This window comes from Calidris pugnax, unplaced genomic scaffold (assembly GCF_001431845.1).
Source record: "Calidris pugnax isolate Ruff unplaced genomic scaffold, ASM143184v1 scaffold54, whole genome shotgun sequence".
NCBI classification, from domain to species: Eukaryota; Metazoa; Chordata; class Aves; order Charadriiformes; family Scolopacidae; genus Calidris; species Calidris pugnax.
In genome coordinates, this window is record NW_015090864.1 from 13,584,759 (window position 1) to 13,606,054 (window position 21,296).

The window sequence follows — 21,296 nt, forward strand, 5'->3', positions numbered from 1 at the left end:
TTTGCGAATGTTAAAGCACGTGAAGGAAATTTAAGCATCTTGGAAATTTCAAGTTAATGTAAGCATAAAGGCTTCAGTATGGTTTGAAAATCAGTGTGGAAATCTTAAAAGTTGGAGGAAATCTTAGTCTAAAGATTGTTGTCCAGTAGGCTGTCATGAAGATCCCTGTTAGTTTTGGCTTCGTTTAACATCTTTAAATCTGGGAGAAGCAGTAATGTAAATAGTATGTTAATTATATTTCCAGATGGTGATAAACTAGGAAAGGAGAATAATATGAATGGAGGAAAGATAAATATCCTAATAGTGATGTAGCAGACATACTGGAAAAATGTGACAATTTAATTCAGCCTGAATAAGTAGAAGCTAACGTGTAAGAATATTGATCTAAACTGAATATATACTTTAATTAACAAGACAGGGATGCTGAAGTCAGGCTACAGAAAAAGCTTTAGGATTTCTGTGGATGTTCTGGATTGTTATAATGATGTAAGGTCCCAGTTCAGTTTCTCACACATGACAATAAAATACCCACGTGGTTATTGTTGACTGCATTAGTGTCCAAAAAAAAGCCAGTGAGGATACTCCCTGTAAGACAGCACTGCATGTATTTCATAAGAGAAATATACTATTCTGGGTGTCTTTTGAACAAATTAGGACCAGAATAATATTTACAAAACTGAACAGCAACAGAGAATTCAGAAAGGCAGAGGTGAAGTTACATGCTGTGTAGCACCGTTTAGGGGAGAAATGCTCTAATTGTCAATGATAAGTGAAAGGAAAATATAGTTCTGTAAGTGAAGAGGAGATGACTAGTAACAGGAGGATAAATTTGGGGAAAATAATATAAATTCAGAAAACAAAAATTCTGAAAATTTTGACCAAATGAAAAGTATTTACGATGGGGAATGCTGGAAATTTTTTTATTAAATAATAGTTGCTTTAAAAGTGGAATGAACTCTAGGGGAGAGAAAAATAATGCACTGGGCCATGAAGAGAGAGTGGATGTTGTGTTACCGGTGGCCTTTGCTATCACGTCCAAAAGTAAGTTTGTGAAAAAGTCTGCAGCTGGTGTTGTCTTTGCAGTGCTGCTGCTTTGCATCCCCCCAGCAGCCACCTCCGTATCGCCTCCCTGAGTGTGCTTCTGCAGGACAGATGATGCAGTTCTCCAGGGAGTAGTTCTTCACCTCTTCAAACAGCTTATGTTTTCAGTATTTCTTCTAATTCGAGATGCCTACATGTGATTTGCACTGTTCTGTTAATCTTGTAGAAGAGCCCTGGCTTATGTTAGCTGCTGCTAGAGTTTAATGCAGTTTGTAGATAAGTTCACAATCAGCTGGTTTTTGTCTCCTACTGTTTTTCTTCTATCTGAAGAGAAAAAGCTCTGAAAACGTGTGTGGTAGTCCAGTTGACAACAGCCTCAGTGGGCTTTGGAAGTTACCATTGTTTTGTCTCCAGAGGTTTGCAAGAATGGAAGTAGAACTGATTTGGGGATTTGAGCTTTTGAAGGTCAGAAGGGATGTTTGGCTCTCGCTGCGTCCAGCTGAGTGGAACGAAGAGCTGAGCTGAACCTACTGAAATTGGAACCAGGGCTTGGGGAGCTGCGCCGGAGTGTGAAACTCAAGGCTAATCTAAATATTTTTTAAAAGATATTTCAGTTAAATAGAGACAAAGTCTTAACTTGTCACTTTAAGTGCTTTAAGCTGAGAGGCGCAGTCCTGCTTTCCTGAGCTCCAGGATGACCCTGATCCATCCTTTCTCTTGGATTGCAGACGAGCATTTGAGCGGTATGAGGAGCTGGATGGGCGACAGAGGCAGTAAAACTGTTGAGTCTCTATCTCCCATCCACAGACCCAGTTTCTTGATGCTGAGGTAGGATCTATGTGTGTCTTGTGTGTACAACACACCCCGATGTAGATAAATATCTGTGGGTTCACTTTCAGGATCTCTGTATTTCTGTGTTGAAAGCTACTCATTGCTACAGAGTTTTTTGGTTTTACTGGATCATCATGTTCCCAGACAGGAATGGAGTGTGGAGAGAAAAAAATAGCCAGTCCTGTTCAGGTCTACTCGTCAGTCATGGGCCTGATGGTCTGTGTGAGGTGGCCAGAAACGACCAAAAGATCATTCTTCATTTCTGTGCCTTAAAAATTCACCGCACACCAAACTGTGCGAGCTACCAGGGCACTGAGGAGCTGAAACACCAGTTGAAATCTTTGCAGAGTAAAATTGTCTTGGCTATGCTATATAAATATATGTGTGTATTTTTCTAGTCATGCCCTCCAAGCTGACATCTGGGAGGAATGGGAAGGTATATATTAGCTCTGCTCTGAGACCACCATCCTTTGTGCTGAATGCCTGCACGCAGGACGACATATTCAGCTTTATGGATGAAATTTGCCAGATCCTCAAATGCTTTTGCTCGTGAGCATATTTGAAAATCAGAGGAGGTGATGACCCTTTTAAAATAAAAATGGAATTGCTGGCAGGAAGGAAAGGTAAAACTGTGTTTTCAACCTTTAAAGATGGTTATAAAATGTGTATTGGCTGTTTTTATAATTTATAGTGAAACTGCTGTTGCTTTTAATAAAATGAGACTTCCAGTCAGAATTTCATGATTATGAATGTGAGCATTTTGTTATCCAGCTTGGATTTATCCTACAAATAACCATTTTCAGCAGAACTGTGGCTATATACATAACTTAATGGGATTCTCTGTCACACATAATTCTTTCTGAAGTTACAGTGTTGGACTTACTGCTGAATACTTCAAGTCCTTGAATGTGGCTCAAGAACTGAGTTAGTGGTAACTTTCATGATTTTTAATTTAATTTTTCCTTAATTCTTAGACTTTTAAAACTTCCTGTAATTCATTATTAGATTTACTGTTTCAAGTGCTTATTTAAAAGGCACCTTAGCTGCAGAAGCAAATCAATATTTACAGTGCATTAGTGCCACAGAGAATTTGAAGCCTTGTGATTAGAGTTCATTGCTGTTTTATCCACTCTTCAAAGAAACCACAGACTTCAAACGGTATCAGCCATCATCCTGGAATCAGTGACATTGCATCGGTCCCATGCGTACTTCATCTTGTGGTTTAATTATTAAGTTCCTTTCCTTTGATTTTCCTTTTAATATTTTCAGTATAACCTCTTCAAATCTATAAATTCAAGTAAACCAGAAGATTGTAACCAACAATATATTGGTAGAAAAATCTGTTAGATATATTCTTGTATGTTGCTTTGCTGGAGAGTATCAAACCCAAGTCAGAACAATCCCACAGAATAGAATTTTAGGGAGAAATGTAGAAGATTATATTTACAACTCGTGGTTAACAGTGTGAATAAGATTTAATTCTCGGATTAATACCTGGAGCGGTATTGACCGTTGCCAAGCAGCATGCACTAGAGCTAGCTCCATGTGCTTGTCCCATTCCAGCAATAAAAACTAAATAAATTACCATATGTTTAAATTTCTAGTATAACTGGGAAATGCATTGATCTAACACACCCAAATTATTGTCATTGATAATTCACCTTATTGTGAAGTTTGGTTAGTAATACAAATGACATTTCCTTATGTATGAAACTATTTTCATAAGGAGAGACTAGAATTGATCACATTGTATCTTTATTTTGACAGAATACCCTTTTATAAAAAAAAAATATTTCAAGGAGTGTTCAATAAATGTCTGAAGATATCTCAATAACTAACCTTACTGGAATGAAACAGGTCCTATTAAAGATGGCTCATCAGTGAATAGGTTTTGTAGAGAAACTTCTCATGTTAATGTTTTCTCCGGAGCATATTAATATTTGGGAATTCTGTTGCATAATTTACTTCCTGTTTTGTGAAAAGTCTGTGCTGCTTACCATAGTGCAACCTCTCAGGTTTTCGCTAGAAAGCAAAAGGCAAGGCAGTGATAATTGCTCGCTCGCCTCCAAAAGTGCTGACTTGAGTTCCAGTTTCTTCCTTTCTTTCTTGGTTGGCAATTCAGCTTCTCTTCTTACAGAAGTTCACCCAACTGAACTTTTGTTTTCTCAAGGAATTTGATGAAAAAGTGTAAAAATACAAGAACATTTTGCTATCACCGTGCTTATATATAGACGTACGAGCATAAGGAGCAAGTGAACTCATGTTTGAAAATTGTACTTCTCTGTTGTAGGGTGGGTAGCTAAGGCAAGCAGGATAATATGCACGGGCTGCTGCTTGCTTGGAACAAATATAGATTGGTAGTTTTCTGGAGTGGCGCTACATACTACAGAGCCACTTTCTTGCTCAGGCTAATCTCATAAATGAGGGGGTATGGTCGGGGCTGCACCAGCAGCACCATCACCGCTGCTAATGGGTCGCTTCATTAGGGCTGATGGGGCTGTTGCTGGGGCTGCAGCTGTGCCACCTCTGCTACAGACATCTCCAGCCATTTGATGATGTGCTTTTATTGTTTGTCATCTGTGGGGAAAGGAGAGGCTTTACTTTCAGCTGCTTCATGAAACTTGAAGAGGCTGAAGATGAGACAATCAAGAAAAAACCCTCTGAGTCTGAGTATATACTGAGTAATCAAAATCCAAGTAGAGTTAACTCGGACCATAAGTACTTTTCTGTGTAATTAAAGTGTTCTTTCTTGAAATAGTCTTTTAATTGCTTCTAGTTCTGTTATATATATAAAAATATGTACAAATGTACTTATTTATAAAATAAAACATATTTTCTAGAAAATATTATGAATATTTTTGTTATGAAATCAATAATTAAAAAAGAATTTTCAAAGGAAAGCAAAATAGTACAATGATTGTGGGAGAAAACATAAATTAATTCTCTTGTTATCCTCGTATACCAGGGTGGATATGAAATAGAATGACTGTTTGGTGGTTCATCCTGTAACACTTGTGTGTATCTCAGCAGCGTTAAGTCCTAGTGATTTAAAAAAAAAAAAAAAAATGCTCACAACATTTTCTGTATGGCATCACTTACTGTATTTCTCACTGTCCTTATAATGCCACACAAAATAAGATTCTATATTTTAATACTGTTATACGTAGTGTTAACATGATGCTATTGTAAAATTTGAAACTAGTCACTTAAACCCCAGTTGTCATTTTCCTGCTGGTATTGTGAGAGGTGCACCTTCAGCTCCTGGAGGACCGTTTCATCAAAGCATTAAAAATAGAAAAAAAGCCTGGTTTTCATTCTCAGGTGTTGCCCAGCCTGTCTTTCCCAGTAATTCTGCTGTTTACCTGTCGTAGCTTTCACCTTTTCCTTTTCCACTCTGCTTTCAGGGTTTCCAGTGCAGCAGTAAAGACAAATTCAACTGATAAATCATGTCCTCTCTGTTCTGGTGCTGAGTGGGAGAGTGCTAAGAGGTCGCAAATACAGGCAGTGAAACTTCTGTTTGGGCAAGGAAATGATAGATATGTGGGTATTTGTTGTAGGATAATAAATGAAATTGGAAAAAATTAAGTTGTATTTCAAGAGAAGCTAACCTTAATGTGCCATCAAAGTTTCCAGAATGGATTTGACCTCTACGTATATTAAAAACCCCTATCTCTTTCCAATCAGTCTACCTGCCTGCTGCATCGTTTATTACTAATGAAATATTTTTCTCGTGTCAGTCATGCCAGCTGGAAGGCTGACGGAATGGGGGTAAATCAGCACAGATCTGGTTGCAGCTGTCAGGAAGAGGCAAAGGAAGAATGCAGAGCAGAAAGCAGTCCCTTCCATAAGTTTTGAGAAGGAAAGGGACAGTAGGTTTCAGAAGGCGAGGAGGCTGCCTCTCGCTGCAGGGAGACGTGGCAGCGTCTTGCAAGCTCCTTGTGCTGGCAGTGCCCGTGCTGTGGCCGTGGCAGTGGGGTGGGGGACACGCCATCCTAGTCCACCCTTTCCTTTGTCACTGGGCTGTTCAATTTAGGCCTTTGGCTCCTTGCTCTTTGAAATGCCTGTAAATCACCTTAACCTCTTAGTTTACAAGCTTTTTTTTCAAGGTTTTATTTTTCCAAGCTTTTTTTTTTTTTTTCAAGTTTTTATTTTTCCAAGCTTTTTTTTTTTTTTTCAAGTTTTTATTTTTCCAAGCTTTTTTTTTTTTTTTCAAGTTTTTATTTTTCCAAGCTTTTTTTTTTTTTTTCAAGTTTTTATTTTTCCAAGCTTTTTTTTTTTTTTTCAAGTTTTTATTTTTCCAAGCTTTTTTTTTTTTTTTCAAGTTTTTATTTTTCCAAGCTTTTTTTTTTTTTTTCAAGTTTTTATTTTTCCAAGCTTTTTTTTTTTTTTTCAAGTTTTTATTTTTCCAAGCTTTTTTTTTTTTTTTCAAGTTTTTATTTTTCCAAGCTTTTTTTTTTTTTTTCAAGTTTTTATTTTTCCAAGCTTTTTTTTTTTTTTTCAAGTTGTTCGAGCTGTTTTTTGATTGTGCACAACAACCAACAGATAGTGTTTGTATGTGTAAAGCCAACAAGCTGTGCTAGGTTCAAAGAATTTGGTTTTGCCCTCGTTTTCTCTCTGTGCGGCCAAGCGGCAAGGCTGTGGGTTTGAGGAAGCAGACCTTGTCCTTGAGGAACTATGCTGAGGTCAATAACTCCTTACTCTTTGAAACCACATTTGGTCAAAACCACCCATCCAGAGCTTGAAAAAATATTTTTCTTTTGTGAAAAACATTTTAAATCTAATCAGTGTTTATTTACTGTCTGTTTTATTCTTCAGATATGCCTCTTCACGTCCGACGTAGTAGTGACCCTGCACTGATTGGCCTCTCAACCTCTGTAAGTGATACAAATTTTTCTTCAGAAGAGCCTTCACGGAAAAACCCTACAAGGTGGTCCACAACAGCAGGCTTTCTCAAGCAGAACACCCCTGGCGTACCCAGTGCTCATGAGAGAAAGGTATATTTCTTTTCCCTTCTTTATCCAATAAATGACAAATGTATGTGAATCTTGAATTGCTGTTTTGTCCTTCTCTTACCTGCTCCTGGTTTAAACTTGTGTTTGGGACCTTGTCCACCAAAGCCCATCATCAACAGAGGTGTGTTTGAGTCATACATATTTCCTGTCCTCTGGAGGCTCTCCGTGATGCCCACAGCAGGGGCTCTAAAAACTTGATTTTGCCATTAACTTTAGTTGATGCTCTGATTACTCATTACTCTGCCAAGCAGGGCCCAAATGCTGTCATGCATTGTTTTTGAATGCAAATAGGTCATGTCTATAATGATCTTTACTGATCTTTGATAGGAGTCCTAATGTCAGTGAATAATGTGCCTGCCCACAGCTGGTCCGCTCTGTCTTTCTGACCTAGCCTTGCTAGTTTTCACTTTCTGAGGCACTGGTCAAGTAATTCAAAACACAATTTGCAAATGCTATCTCTCCTTGGAAATATTCTTAAAACAGTGAAATGCAGAGTGAATATTTTTTCCTTCATTTTTTCAGTATGATTTCAGTATCTCTGCATGAACTGCATTATTAGCTAGAGAAGTCAGCAGGAAGCTCTCTTCTCAGTGCATTATTGAAAAAAAATTTGGAAGAAATATTCCCTCTGACATTGCCTGTAATTGTGATGGCAACTTGCAAACAAACTCACAAGGAAAAATGTATGTATATTTTCCAATAGAAAGCAGTAATTTTCACAGAAAGTTGCACTTTTGGTTACCATTCTGACTGCTCATCACAAATCCTGCTGGAAAATACGCAGCTTATTACAGCTGTTTTATTTTTTTCTTTATTATTTTTAATTCTGTGTAGTATAAATGCAAACTAAGATACTGCAGCCAGGGCTAATAAATAAATGCTGCTAATAAACTGAAGTATCTTTGGTGGGCTTTTGGTTATTTCAAAACATCTCTAAAAGCACAGTGCTCGTAGGCATTGAGGTCCATATTCTTACAGAGGTGTCAATTTACCATAGAATTGTTAGGTCTCTGCTTGATAGGTAAGTCATGGTAGGTAATGGTATATTTTCTGCCACTCTACTGGTGTGGAACAAAAGCGCATGTTGCTTTGAAACATATCTTTATACTGTTCTGATTTGGAGAAGAAAAATGATAATCTAATCCATTTGAAGTATTAACATTTTCAGTTAATTTTTCTGAAATCCTAATGAGACTGCACTTCATTACTCCACAAGCAGAGCTATGGAGGGCCATACATAGCATAATCAGATTTCTTTGCGTGTCTGAAGTTAGCAGAAATTGGAGAGAATTGAACAGCAGCTAATCTTTCACACTAGTCTTCTTGCATCATTAGTTTTTCAGTGTGTACTTACTCTTGATTTTCATGAAAATATTTCATGTCTACTGAAGCATGGTGACCAAACTGGAAAGGAATGCAAGTGATCTCATGTAGTGATGGGAAGAAAGGCACAAGAGCACATTAAATCAAGAAAATTGGAAAGAACTGTGTAGGTTGGTTAGTATAGTAGATACTGTGATTTCTTTTACCTTTTTTGCACACTCTATACGTTGATTCTGAGCAGATCACTGAGTGTGCTATTTTTAATAGGTCTAATGCAGTAAACAACTGGAGTTAAATAGTAATTGCTTGTGCAACATACAGTACAGATTAATACCGCTTTCATTTGTGCTAGACTTTTTTTTTTGTGTTTTCAGCATCTTGCTTTCTTCATGCAAATAAAGATTTTGCAGTGAATCCTATTTCTTTTAGGAATGGGTAGTAAGAGTTCTTTTCTTTCCCAGTATTAGCAACAATTTCATTTATAGTATTATTCTGAAAGGTGCATTTTTGAAGTCTCTGTCACTGTGCTAAGACTGAATTTTTACGAAAGTACTTTGTTTACTTGGACTATAACAAGTCCTCACTACTTTTCTTCTGTTAGGTTGTTTTCTTCAGTTACTCAGATAACAAAAGGAGATGGCTGTGCTTTGTTTCAGACTGTTTTGTTGATTACAGATGACACAGACATTTCAAGCAAAGCAATGAGAACAATCTTAATTTTCTGCTCAGTGCATTGGGCTTGAGCACCCATATATCTTTTGTGGGCGGTTGGCACTACGTAATGTTTTCACTGCAGTTCTCTCTCTTGACAGCACAAGAACATATGTTCTTGGGCTGAGATTTGCAGCACAGTTGTAGATTAGCAACTTTGCCCCAGCAGTATCTTGCAGAAACAAGAAAAGGGTTTCTGGGAGAGTTGCCAAAAGCTTCATCCACCTACTGACTCTAAGAAGTGACATTACTTTCAGCCCGTCACCTCTAAAGAGAAATAATTGACAGGTAGAAACTCTGTCCAATTTTTGGAGGAATTAGCAGAGAGAAATTGCATGTCTCTGGCAGAAGGGATTTATTTCTCGGGGGCAAGTGAGAGAAGACTCCTTATTGGTGTTTGTTTCATTTTGGGTAAGAAGAATTTGGAATGGCAGGAGAACGGGCAGGTGCCCAAGATGAGATGAAATGAAGGGGTGGGAGTGCTGCCATGCACCAGGGGCTGTGAGGAGCCAGGACATATGCCACTAGTTCTGGGCAAACAGAAAGGGAAAAGGGCACTGGGGAAGAGGGGAAAATGTGGGATGTTTGAAGGCTCCTGTGGAAGAAATTGTAGTTATCAGGGTAGATGAAGCCAGACATGAGGCTCTCCTGTGTCCTTAAGAAGAGGGTGACGAGAGAGGGACAGAGTTTGGTTTGGAGAGGCCTGTGTAGGTCCAGGAAAGATTTGAATGTGTGTTGAACTTGAGGTGCATTTCTACTACAGTAAGTAGGATATTTTGATATGAAACCCTTGCACTAAATTGGATGTGTGCCCTCATCCATTTTTCATATTATCTCAATGTAAAGAAACTTATTTGTTGTCAGGGTATTGCAATACTCTCTGTGTTCCCTTAGAATTGGAATCTTGATCACTTCTGGTTTCTGTGTAGTTCACCTGAAGAGCAACTTGAAACCAGGCCTTCTATGTCTCAAAGTATTTATTTATTTGAAGAATTATCATTGTTGCTGATTATTTACAAATTATTGTAGTGTTGGTAACTGTACTCAGCTAGGTAGTTCTGGACCTCTTCCTTCTGTGTCGTTCCTGTAAGGGGTCACAATCTAATGATTAGGTCTCCTCATCTGTGCAAGTATTCACAAAATTAGCTCATGATTATCAGCAGCTTTAGTAGGTAAATTCATTTCTTGTGTGTGTGTTTTTTTTTTTTTTTTTAAACTGAATATTAAAATCACTTTCACATACCTTTGTGTGTGTGAGAGACATATCTGTGTTACCTAGTGACTCACGGCTTGACTTAATCCTGTCTCTTGCTTCCTTGAGCCATTCTATTGAAATAAGAAAAAATCTCTTAGTAAAAGTACCTTCTCAAAGGCCTGCAGTAATACCTGATTTGCAAGCTGTAATTTTGTTTGAATTGTGTTGAACTGTACAGCTGAACAGATTGTATGCAGCTGAAGCATATCAAGTGTGCTTTTTTCACTGCAGTAAAATGTTCTTTGATATTGTTGTTTTCTGAGTAACTGTTAATTTGAATCACATTCTTAATGTTTCAGTACCAAAGCCTATTGGCTTAACTAGCTGTCCGTAATAGGTGCGAGCTGCATAAATGAAGTCAGGTTTCTTTTCCCTTAGATGTTTGTATTATTGTATTGGAAGAACATAAATGCAACAGCCAGATCTGTTGCATCTTATAGTGACTGTGAATGAATTATCCCATATATTTTCAGTGTGTTTTTTTTTAAATGTGCATCCCCATTTGTGGTGAGGAATTGCATATCGTTATAAATTAGTTATCTGCTTTTATCCTGCTTCTCTGAAAGATTCAAGGTGTATCTAGTTAACCTGCCTTGCTTTATGCAGGGATACACCATGGCTAACTGGCTTATGAAAAATTTCCCACTGTGACTTTCCTGAATTTGATTCATTTATTGTTGCATCAGAGATAACAGCAGAAAGAAGTGAAAATGTACACTAAGAAGGAGAGCTCAGGAGAGAGCAATGAGAGAGAAAAATGATTGTGCATGGGCTTCTGTGCCTCTCTCGCTCCTGGGTTCACCCACCTGGAGCAAAGCAAATGGCGTGCAACGTGCTCTGCGTGGTGGATCAGCAACAGCAAACACACAGCTGAGGGTACTTGGCATATCATTTTTTAATTTTTTTTACTTCTCTTTTTGCTTTTGCCATTTAGTCAGCAGCCAGGTTTTTTTGCTTGTTTTTAAATGGGTTTGCTCATATATGTATTTTAAGGTTGCAAATAGACATGCCTTGTAGGATTAATTATTTTCAGGATGTGCTTTCTTCCTACTCAGAAACATAATCTTTTTGGGCTCTGTAAACTGCAGAGGAAGAGGTTGAAATGGGAGTATGAGTGTCATCTAAGTCTCATCTAGTGTCACATCCCTTACCTGTAAAGCATTGTGTTTCCCACAGTCTCTTCTTGCAGATATTTTTACTGTTCCTATGGGTTGAGCCTGATTAGTACAAATTTTCAGATTGTTAGACTGTAGGGTTTTTTTTTTTAATTTATGTGAAAGATGCATTTCTTTCTAATCCTCTTGGTAAACAGAATAAGAAAAAGTTCTCTAATTAAGTATCTCCAGATAGGAGAAAAGCATGCATGCATTGTGTGAAAAGCTTCAACAATAGTGGTATGTCAGTGTCAAAACCAGATTTAAAGTGAAAATTAGTTTCATTTAGTGTTGAGTCTCTTTAAACACAGCTTAGTGAATTCTGCTTTATCACCATCACCAACGACACAGTATTTCAATAGATTTTAACTATAATTCAGAGGATTGAAGAGTCTTATATTAGAACTGTGCATGTTAGTGTCATTTTATAGCCACGGATTTTGAATTGCAGAGTGTAAATTGATTAGATTGACTGGGGAAGGCTGTGGGCTAAAAGGCTGAGCATCATTCTGGGAACAAGAGACAGAAGTGTTGGTGATGCTTCTTGGGAACCTTCAATTCACCTCCTTCCTGCAGAAGGGAGGTAGTGTGTACCCATAAATGTTTTTGGTAAAGTGCTGTAATACAACAGAATCAGCTAAGGAGAAATACAGAGTATATGCAAAGAGCCTGGCATCTCTGTCATAACAGGTTTTAAACCCCTGCATAACAAATGCAGCTTTCTGCTTTCAAAATAAAGCAATGTTTTAAACGGAGGTTCTGAAGGATTCAATAGCCATGAATATTTCTTCATCCAGGTTTGTTCTATTCTCAGTGAGACAGCCACTATTTTAGTCATTTCAGATGTGATTTCACGTAGACTGAGATTAAGGGAGAATGTGAGAGAGTTATCTACAGATGATGAAATGGAGTGTTTTAATGCAGAAAATGTTGTTATAGGAGAGAGATTAATGGAAATTCAAAAAGTGAAAGTTACGTGCACTGGTTTTCTTTCTTTGTGATAGAAACTTGTCTCAGTCAGCTTGTCACCTGATGATGAAATAGTTTAGAGAAATTGTACCCAAACAGAGTACCATATAAAATAAACATAGATGTGTTACTTTTGTCCTGGGTACTGTAAAATTCATGACTTTCACAGAATCACAGAACAGCTGGGTTGGAAGGTACCTCTGGAGATTGTCTAGTCTGACCTTTCTGGTCAAAACATGGTCCACTAGGTCAGGTTACTCAGGTCTGTGTCCAGGCGGGTTTTGAGTATATGCATCCCCAAGGATGGAGGCTTCACCACTTCTCAAGGCAACCTCATCCGGTATTCGATCACCTTTACAGTAAGAAAGTTGTTTCCTACGTTTTTGATAGAATTACTTTATTTCTTTATATGTCCATTGCCTCTTGAGCTTTCACTGGATACCACAGAGAAGAGTCTGACTTTCTTTATGGAACAGCTAGTGATATTTCAGTGCAATAAAAATTAAAATCTCTGTGGAAGAACTCAACGTTCCTCACTTTCAAAATGTGAAAACAAATACAGCATTTCTCATCATCATCATCAGGGAATGAGAGACATAAAATGAAAACCCTTGCCTGGTGCACAGAGAGGTAACAGCCAACGTGCACCCCTTGATGCTGTGCTATTCTGTTTGCTGAGTACTCTGAACATGGACAGGTTCAGCTGTTTGCATCCAAAACTCAGTCATGACCAGATGCATTAAGAAGCAGGGGAAAAGTCAAGAACAAAAAGAATGAATCCAAAGTGAAAGTGTGATTTTCTCCATCTATTCTGTTGTTTTACTTCTTTTTGCTCTGAGTCATCCATTTGTGGAAGCCCATCTATCAAATTGCCTCTTTGTCCCCCCAAAGAGACAGATTATTAGTGCAAGATAGTAGAGAGATCTGAGAGCTGGTGAGTTTTTTCACAGTTCGGCTCTGACACTGACTAAGTCTGTTGACCACTCTCAGTCTTTGTTCTTCATCAGTAACGTAGGAAGATGATGTCTTTTTCTCCCAGTGCTGTGCTATCCCATCTCTCTGCGTGATGGGTGAGCGGTGCCCGGGTGAGCAATGCCTGGTCCATAGGTGAGGGGACATGGTGCTGCATCACGAGCTGGGAGTGCCAGGGAGGGTCTGGATGAGCGAGTCTCTTACTGGTGATGAAGGAATGGTGGAATGTGCACAGGTCGTTTGTCTTTTCACTTCAGTAAATGTGGTTTACAGCACCGCTTTGAGAGATGGTGAAAGCTATACTGAAAACACAAAGCTCTCAAGTACATAGTATAGGGTAATTGAAGTTGTAATGAATGACTGACTTTCCCTCTGCCATTTATCTAAGTGAATGTGTACTTTGCAAATTCCCATGTTTAAACGTTCAGCTCTATTTCTTTTAATTTTTTATGTTGTTGCAGCTCTCCCTGGGCTTGAGGGTGAAAAACTCTGGGCCTGAAAGAGTAGCTTGATAAAAGATTGAATAAGTTTAAAAAAAAAAGACAAGGTTGGATGTTCAAGTTTAGTGATAATTTTTTGTTTTTAAATTTAGAAACACACACGTTTTCACTGGCAAAAGTTGGGTCTGAGTTTTGACCAGCTTTAATCTATTTACTTGTAACCTACAGCCGTGCATTTACAGTTTACACTTGTAGTTCAAGAGTTTCTGCAGATTCATATATTTGTTTCTTTTTCGTATTATCAAAGCTGTGTATTTGTGCAAAACAGGTTTGCTGAATGTGTAGCTAGCAAGAAGAAAAAGTTTAAAGTACAATCCAGGTTGCAGGCTGTGCTTCCCTACAGTGTTCTGACAAGAGTCTGCACAGTTTAAACAGTGGTTATTTCAGCCTTTTTTTTCTGTATTCATTGTATTTTTAAATGAACCTAGGTCATGTTGCAATGAATACTAATCACGCAAGAAGACAAGGAAAGACAACCAGGCAAAGTAGTTTCAGAATAAAATTCAGACCCAACATGGAACTAATCAATACAAAAGAGTCGTATGGCTGGGGAGGAGATGGTAAGATTTAATTAGTTGGGAAATTCAGCTCCAGTGAATACAGGATTTCAAACCAGGAACACCTAGTCGCCTTCTGGACTTATTTGTTATGAGTAAATTTGAGGCTGAAACAGATGTCACTTAGCCTGGTTTTGTTTCACAGCCTGACAGAAAGGGGATGATCGTTCTGTGCTACCACCCAGTTGTATTGTCGTCTTATAAACGAGCTCCTCAGCTCCTGTATACAGATGTCCAACTTCAGAGCATGGCCTGCCGAGCACATGAAGTATAAGAAATTTGGCTGAAAGCTAAAACTGTAAGATGGAGAATGATGGGAAGCTGTTTAGTGTGAGAAAGGCTTGTAAGTTAATAAGCAAAGTGAATCACGAGGATGCCTGTGAGACTGCAAGGAGCCTAAGGTGATGGCGTTGCTGTGAACTCAGATAAAAGAGAAGCACGCTGCTACAAGCCACCCATCTGGTACCGATTTGGGCCTTTCCCCACAGGCCGCAGGAGGGATTCTGGCCAAGGTCTGGCATGAATTTGCAAGTTGGATGAGGTGAGGGATGCTTTGCTGGGAGCCGTGCGGAGTCCCCTGTCCGTGTTGGTGAACAGGGAGGATGCTGGTGGTGTGGGTGGGGGCTGGCAGAGGGGAGGAAGGGCTGCGGCCTGCGGAGGAACAGCCGCTTGCCACGGGTTTGGGGCATTCGTGCCTTCGTGCTTCTGACCTTAAATCAATGCTCTTCTCCACGCTTGTCAATGTAATGAAGAAAGAGGAGGAAAAAAACACAGTTTAGTTAGTCTGAGAAGATGGAATGGTTGCCTCATCCCCTGGCCTCCTTTCATTTCAGGACTGCAGATGCAAGTTTTTAAACATATTAACAGCTAGTTGCACCATTCTAGAGGTATGGCCACCTGAAAGCATCTACCCAGCACTTTAATGGGTACTGCTGGTGGTTTATAAGATATTCTGCATTTCAAGATCAAAATGTAAGATCCTTGTGAAGCTTCCTGTACCCCATTGTTTCCTGTTTTCCTTAGCTCCCAGAATATATTTAATATTAACACTCAAGTTGTTAAATCCTATCTTCAGAGCATAGTTTTGAAATTACTTCATTATCAGCTTTTTTCTCCTCCTGCAATTTAATTTTTTGCCTCTCCCAAGGAATCGAATGAAGGGATGTTGACATATAAAGTAAACAAACAACTTTAAAAATGCCATTTCATCTAAATCCAAATTGACAGTAAAACATCGTATATCTTTGGGTACCAAAGCAAATACGTGGTGAAAATGGCGGGATTGTGTATAATTATATTATTGCATTGAAACAGCTGTATAGATTCATATGTAGCTGTGTATACACAGAAGCTCTTTAGGGGCCTTTAAAGTGGCACAGCAAAAGAGAATATGTAACTTTAGTGAAAAATAGTAGAAGGGGAAACAGGTTTCTAAGCATAATGTGTAGCTTCATGACATTTTAAGTTAACTAGTTCATCTGTTTTTCTTTAAAGTGAAACTATGGAAAGCCATGCCTTTTTATTTAAGAAGCTTACAGAAGTAAAAATCCAGCTTCTGAATGATAATTACAGAACATCAACTGCCCTATGTTATTTGAATTGTTTTGCATTATCTGTCTTGAGGTCTTCTTGTGAGATTAATAAGTAAAGACTGAATAGAAGAAGCAGCCTCTTTCCTATCCCTTAGTCTGAGAAATAACAATGTACACGGCCTGGTAATTTCTGGCTTTGCATGTATATGTGCAGAGATCATGACATTTTTGATTTTTCTGTTGTAAACAACAGAATGTTTTGGATAGGCAGTCTTATGTTTTTTAGTTTAGTCTTAATTTAACCCATATTCTTTAACACTAAATATTTACATACAACACTGCATGCACAGAAAACTATCTGTTCATCATGGCCCCTAGTAACTGTTTTTTTTTAAGGTCAGGCCTTTCTTGTCAATCAAAGGGTAACATGGAATATATGAATTGGAATTGGACAACTCTGGAAATTTCCGAACATAAGGTGATGGAACTTAAGCAGAACACTGGCTTTTCAATTGCCTTTCTCCTTGTTGGCATGTAATGAGTTATTGTTGATGCATAATACATAAATTCCATTTGTGGACCTATAGAGAGGGTCATTTCTGAACACTAGGCTGTATGAAAACATCAGAATGACTACAGAGTGGTCATTCTTCTCATCTGTTTTCATCACAAATAGGGCATGCAAGTTCCTTATTAGACTATTAGATTTGCACCTTCTCCATCCTGAGACAGTTTTTACCAGCTGCTAGAAGTGACCCATGTTCCGGGTCAGAGCTGAGAGGAGGCACAAAGCTGTGATAATTCTTTAATGTGGGAATCCTCTTTTTCTTTACTACTTGGAGAACGACCTAAGATCAAAAGTTCCTCGTGATGGGTGACTGGGACCAGTTCCTTCCTATACATGTTAGGCTGGGCTTCATCTGGCTTGTTGTAGCTCCTGGGGTGATGTTCTTCAATACAGCTCAAAAAAAAAAGAGCTTTGAAACTAAACTGTAGAATGATAAAGTAAACTGAATCTACTGCGAGGAAAAGGAAGCTCGCCCAAGCAGTAGCATCAGATTCTCAAGATATATGGATATTTATAAAGTGTGACTGGTACAATTAGTTTTGAGGTAAACTGTTGAAATTCAGTACAATTTGTTGTTAAAAAGCAGCTGATGAATAGAGAGAACAGTTCTAAATCTGACTGCTGTGTAAGAAGGTGTTTTTCTTTTAAAAGGGAATTTCTGTTCCTGAAATAAATCTAGTGGTTTAATTAATTTCCCAAATGTAGTGTATTTTCCCTGTAAAATAGACATTATTTATGCAGCTGCCTTTCTTTTTTATTTTGAGAAATGGGGTCCAGTTGGTCTTATCCCTTATTTGTCTAAAGTCTAGATTAAAAAAGAAAAAAAAACCCCACAAAAACCCAACCAAAGAAAAAGCTCCAGGAATCTGTTTACTAGACCTTCAGACAGCATGGAAAATGGGGCTATGTGTATATTACTGCATTTATAAACAGATGTTTGCATCAGAGAGAGAGGTATTTACATAAACTATATGAATGTTTTGTAAATTCTAGGATTCTGTGATAAGTACAGCTTTTAGCATCCTGTCTGAGAGTGACACCAAACTATTCAGGGTCTAGAATGGACATAGTGAAGCATAAAAAGAAAGAAAAGCAGCCTTTATTGTGATTCAACAGCAATAAATACACTTGTAGACATGAATTTGCCCAAAGTCTGTGAAATGAAATTATAACCTCAAAAGACTAAACAGTCTCATCTCTCATCAACATGGACAAATCTGATCTCAATCTGTGGCCATCACAAGGATCAAACCCAAGCAAGGAGAAGCCTTTCCCAAAGTGCGCAGTGTACAAAAAAGGAAAAAAGAATGGATAGCGAAAAAAAAGTCAGTACCCAAAAGATCCTCTTTTAGTGAAGATCCTAAATGAGAGGTGGGCAATTTGCTGTAGAAATAAAGTGAAAACTCAGTTTACAATTTTGGATCTCCTTCTAGAGAATTACATTGAAGAGATCTTCAGTCTGCTCTACTCCTGTTGTATTGGTATCTACTATTAAAAAAAAAAATAAATCACACCAAAATTTGCTACAGTTTACATTAGCCATACAGGAGGTGAAAACAAAGGGAAAAAACCAACTTCTGCACTATTTGGAAAGTGGCCTAGTGGCAAATGAGGTGACAAACATGGAACTGTCACTGTACCCTGTGGAGGACATTCTGGTTGGGTTAGTGATGTTGGGAGTCCGTAGGGGTACAGCTGAGGGTTAAAATCAGGAGTGAGTTTATGCACTGACAGCCCATAATTGAAGTACACAGATCATGCTAATGCATCATTTCATCTACAAGCAGCAGAGTCTTTGATGAGGAGCTTGTTATATATTGCAAATCATCTGAAATTAAAAGTATAGCAAAATTGCTGCTTTTTTCCTGTCCTCTTTCACCCAACCCTCCAGCAGAGCTCCGCAGGGACACAATGCTGAACTAAATCTTAAGGTGTTAGATTATGTCCTCATTAAAAATACTGCAAAATGCTGCTGCTAAGTGTGGTGGTAATATTGTGACTTGGCAGTTTTAGTGTTATATTGATCAATTTCCATTTCAAACATGATAAAGCTGACGTGGCCCGTGGTCCCCAAAGATGTTTGGGAAAGAAACTTTTTTTTTAAAAAAATTAGAGCATTTAATTGTAACTGATGATGCATGTCAGGCCCGGTCCCAGGAGGGCTTACAGCTGCAGCTCCAGAAGAAATGAGAATTCCCTGCGTGACCCTTATGGCTTCTATGCCATGAAATCTTTTTCTTTATGGTATTGAAGTTAAAAGCTACATACACCTTTTCCAGTCGGATGTTGGCAGCATGTCTGCTAATGCTACATCACGCTGAATAGAAGTAAAGCTTTCTGGGTTAACATTTGCCTATTAAAAAAAAAAAAAAGGAAAGACAAGACGACCTATACATATGTGTGTGTTTGAAATAGCAAACAACATTGCAGCTGGTTCAGTAAATCCCAGTGTCTGAGCTGCAGCGATGTGTTTTTCACCTCCATCTCTATGGTTTAGCACCGCTGCTATCTTTGCATTAGACCTGGCAGCAGCGGTAATGGAGATCCCTGCCTACATGGGATTCTGGGGTAGCCAGCAGCATCTTAGGGTTTTGGTGCATAGCTGTCTGTGAGAAGGACCATCTGCAGCAGTATTAAAAGCACTGGTCTCTCTGCTCCTGGTTTGGCTTGGTGCTCGCCCCAGTGCTGTCACCAGTGGGGAATGGTGGGGAAAGCTGTTTGCCAAAAACCAGTGACAAAGAAAGGAGTGGAGAACTTGTCTATGGCTGGTTGTTTTTCTAATGTTTGACTGTTTGGCTAACAGCAAAATGACTCTGTGTATGATGGCAATACTGGTAAGGTGTTTTATTCCAGTCTGATAATAGTGCTATTTTGAGCTTCTGAGCAGCACTGAGCAACACAAGAAGTTACAGGAACCACATCTCTCTGCCATTCCAGCTCTTACTTCTGTTGTCAGAAAAATTGCTGAGTGACTTTGGTGCATTGTCTGTAAGATAAACTGATATAAGGCTTAGCAGGAGAAAGACAATCTTCTACAGAAGTGGGCTACAACAGAAATATTTCAGTAGATGGGATGAGCTAGCCAGATACTTCTGGCCAGCATAGATAGTATTAGAAGAAAACTCCTTGCAGAATTCTTGACGTTATTATAGATGCACCATCCAGAGGCCTGATTGAACTCTTTTAGCTTATATGATTTCACTTATATTGTGTGCTCTGGCGTTTAAGACTTTTTACATGTGACATTCCAATATAAAATCTGAGCAATAAGACTGTCCTGCATGATTCAGGTCAGAGACTTAGCGTTTGAATGACTGGAGAAGAACATGTCCTTTGATGAACTTTTTTTCCTTCTCTCTTGCAAAAAACTCCTGTGCATGGGTAATGGATGCTGTGCGGAGAGATGTTTTTGTGTAGCATAGGTAAAAATGTCTCCTTTAAAAGTTTATATTGAAGATTATAATGATGAATCAATAAAAAATAGAACTATCTATAAAATACAGAAGTACAGAAAACATCTTGTTACATAGGAAGAAACTTCTATTCATTCATTCTAGGTCTGCCAGATAGCACGTTATTGTTAGATGACAATAACACATACACCAACTTTATTGGGGGTTTTGTGCATAAAATGATCTTTTGTTGTTTCTTTGTGGGATTTTGATTTTGTTGTTCTACCTTTCCTCCACTTTGAACAAGAGAAATTGTTGTTTTGGCTCATAGGAACTGTGCCACCTCTGTCACCAGAGGAGAAGAATTGAATAAGAGAAGCAACAGGAAAAAATCAATTTGTACACACAGTTCCCTGGCTTTTTATGGCTCTGCTAAGGGACAGTGGTACAAAGCAGGGACTGACTTCCACTGCCCCTTTCTAAGCAAGAGATAGAGCAAGTTTCTTATTTGCTCTGTGGTTAACCACACTGCAAAACTAGATTTTTTTTTGTTGCTCCAAGACGCAAAGCTCTTACTCATTTGTGGGAGGGTAAACTTATTTGTGGTGGTGATTTGTTAGGCTGGTTTCTTGTACAGGCATTTTTACAAGGTTATCTTGTGCTGGTTGAATTCAAGCTTTAAAGCCTTAAAACAGAAGACTTATTTTTTACTACAAGGTCACTGTCAAGAAAAGAAGTTGTCATCAATTAAGAAAGCTTGAGTTTGATATGTCTGGGAAAAGACTGCTCTTGCATAGGAAGCTTTTGAAAACCGTGCTACGTATCCCAGTTAGACTGAGACCTGGATTTCCTAACAAAACCTGTCATACATATCCACAAAATAAAGTTGTGAAGGACAATTGTAAGGGAATTGATGCTGCAGTCTGTATTTTAGAGTATTGGACTAATACTGTGCCAAACCAAAGAAATATCAATACAGTAAATAGGGAAAGGAAATACTCATGCTGTTGGAATTGAAATATTGATTTAAGAAATAGTCAAAAATTTGCTGTGTGCTACAAATAATAAAAAAAAAAGTTCTTTGCTGCGAATGTGCACTGGTGTTTGTTTATTTTTTTAGAGACTGTTCGAGATGCCTAAAAGAAGTAGCATTGCAAAATATGTGGGACTACAGTCTTATTTTATTTGCTAATAAATGACTATAAGAAAAATAGAAACTCTCTAAATTAATCTGATTTGGCATGAGAATAGACAAACACTGACTGGAAAAAATACTCTGCTCCTGAAGGAATGATAGTTACAGTATATTTGTAATCCTCTTTTGAAAAGCTAAGCAGAATTTCAGTTCCATATATTATTTCAGTTGGAGGAAGCTAACCTATGTAAGTTATCAGCAATTTATTGACTTTGGGCTAAGGGTAACTCGCATCGTTAAGGATCTGCCTCTATGTTTTTATTGGCTTTTAGCAATCAGACTGG

The 21,296-nt window shown here is 38.3% G+C and overlaps 1 protein-coding gene across 7 annotated transcripts in view; it reads left to right on the forward strand.

The window, feature by feature from the left end:
* Positions 1–21,296, forward strand: part of PARD3 (par-3 family cell polarity regulator) — a 406,440-nt gene that overhangs the window by 126,876 nt on the left and 258,268 nt on the right. For all 7 annotated transcript variants that reach the window (XM_014945082.1, XM_014945087.1, XM_014945084.1 and 4 more), the window contains exon 3: positions 6,688–6,866. In XM_014945082.1, coding sequence (XP_014800568.1) covers positions 6,688–6,866 — 179 coding nt within the window. The remainder of the gene's footprint in view (positions 1–6,687; positions 6,867–21,296) is intronic.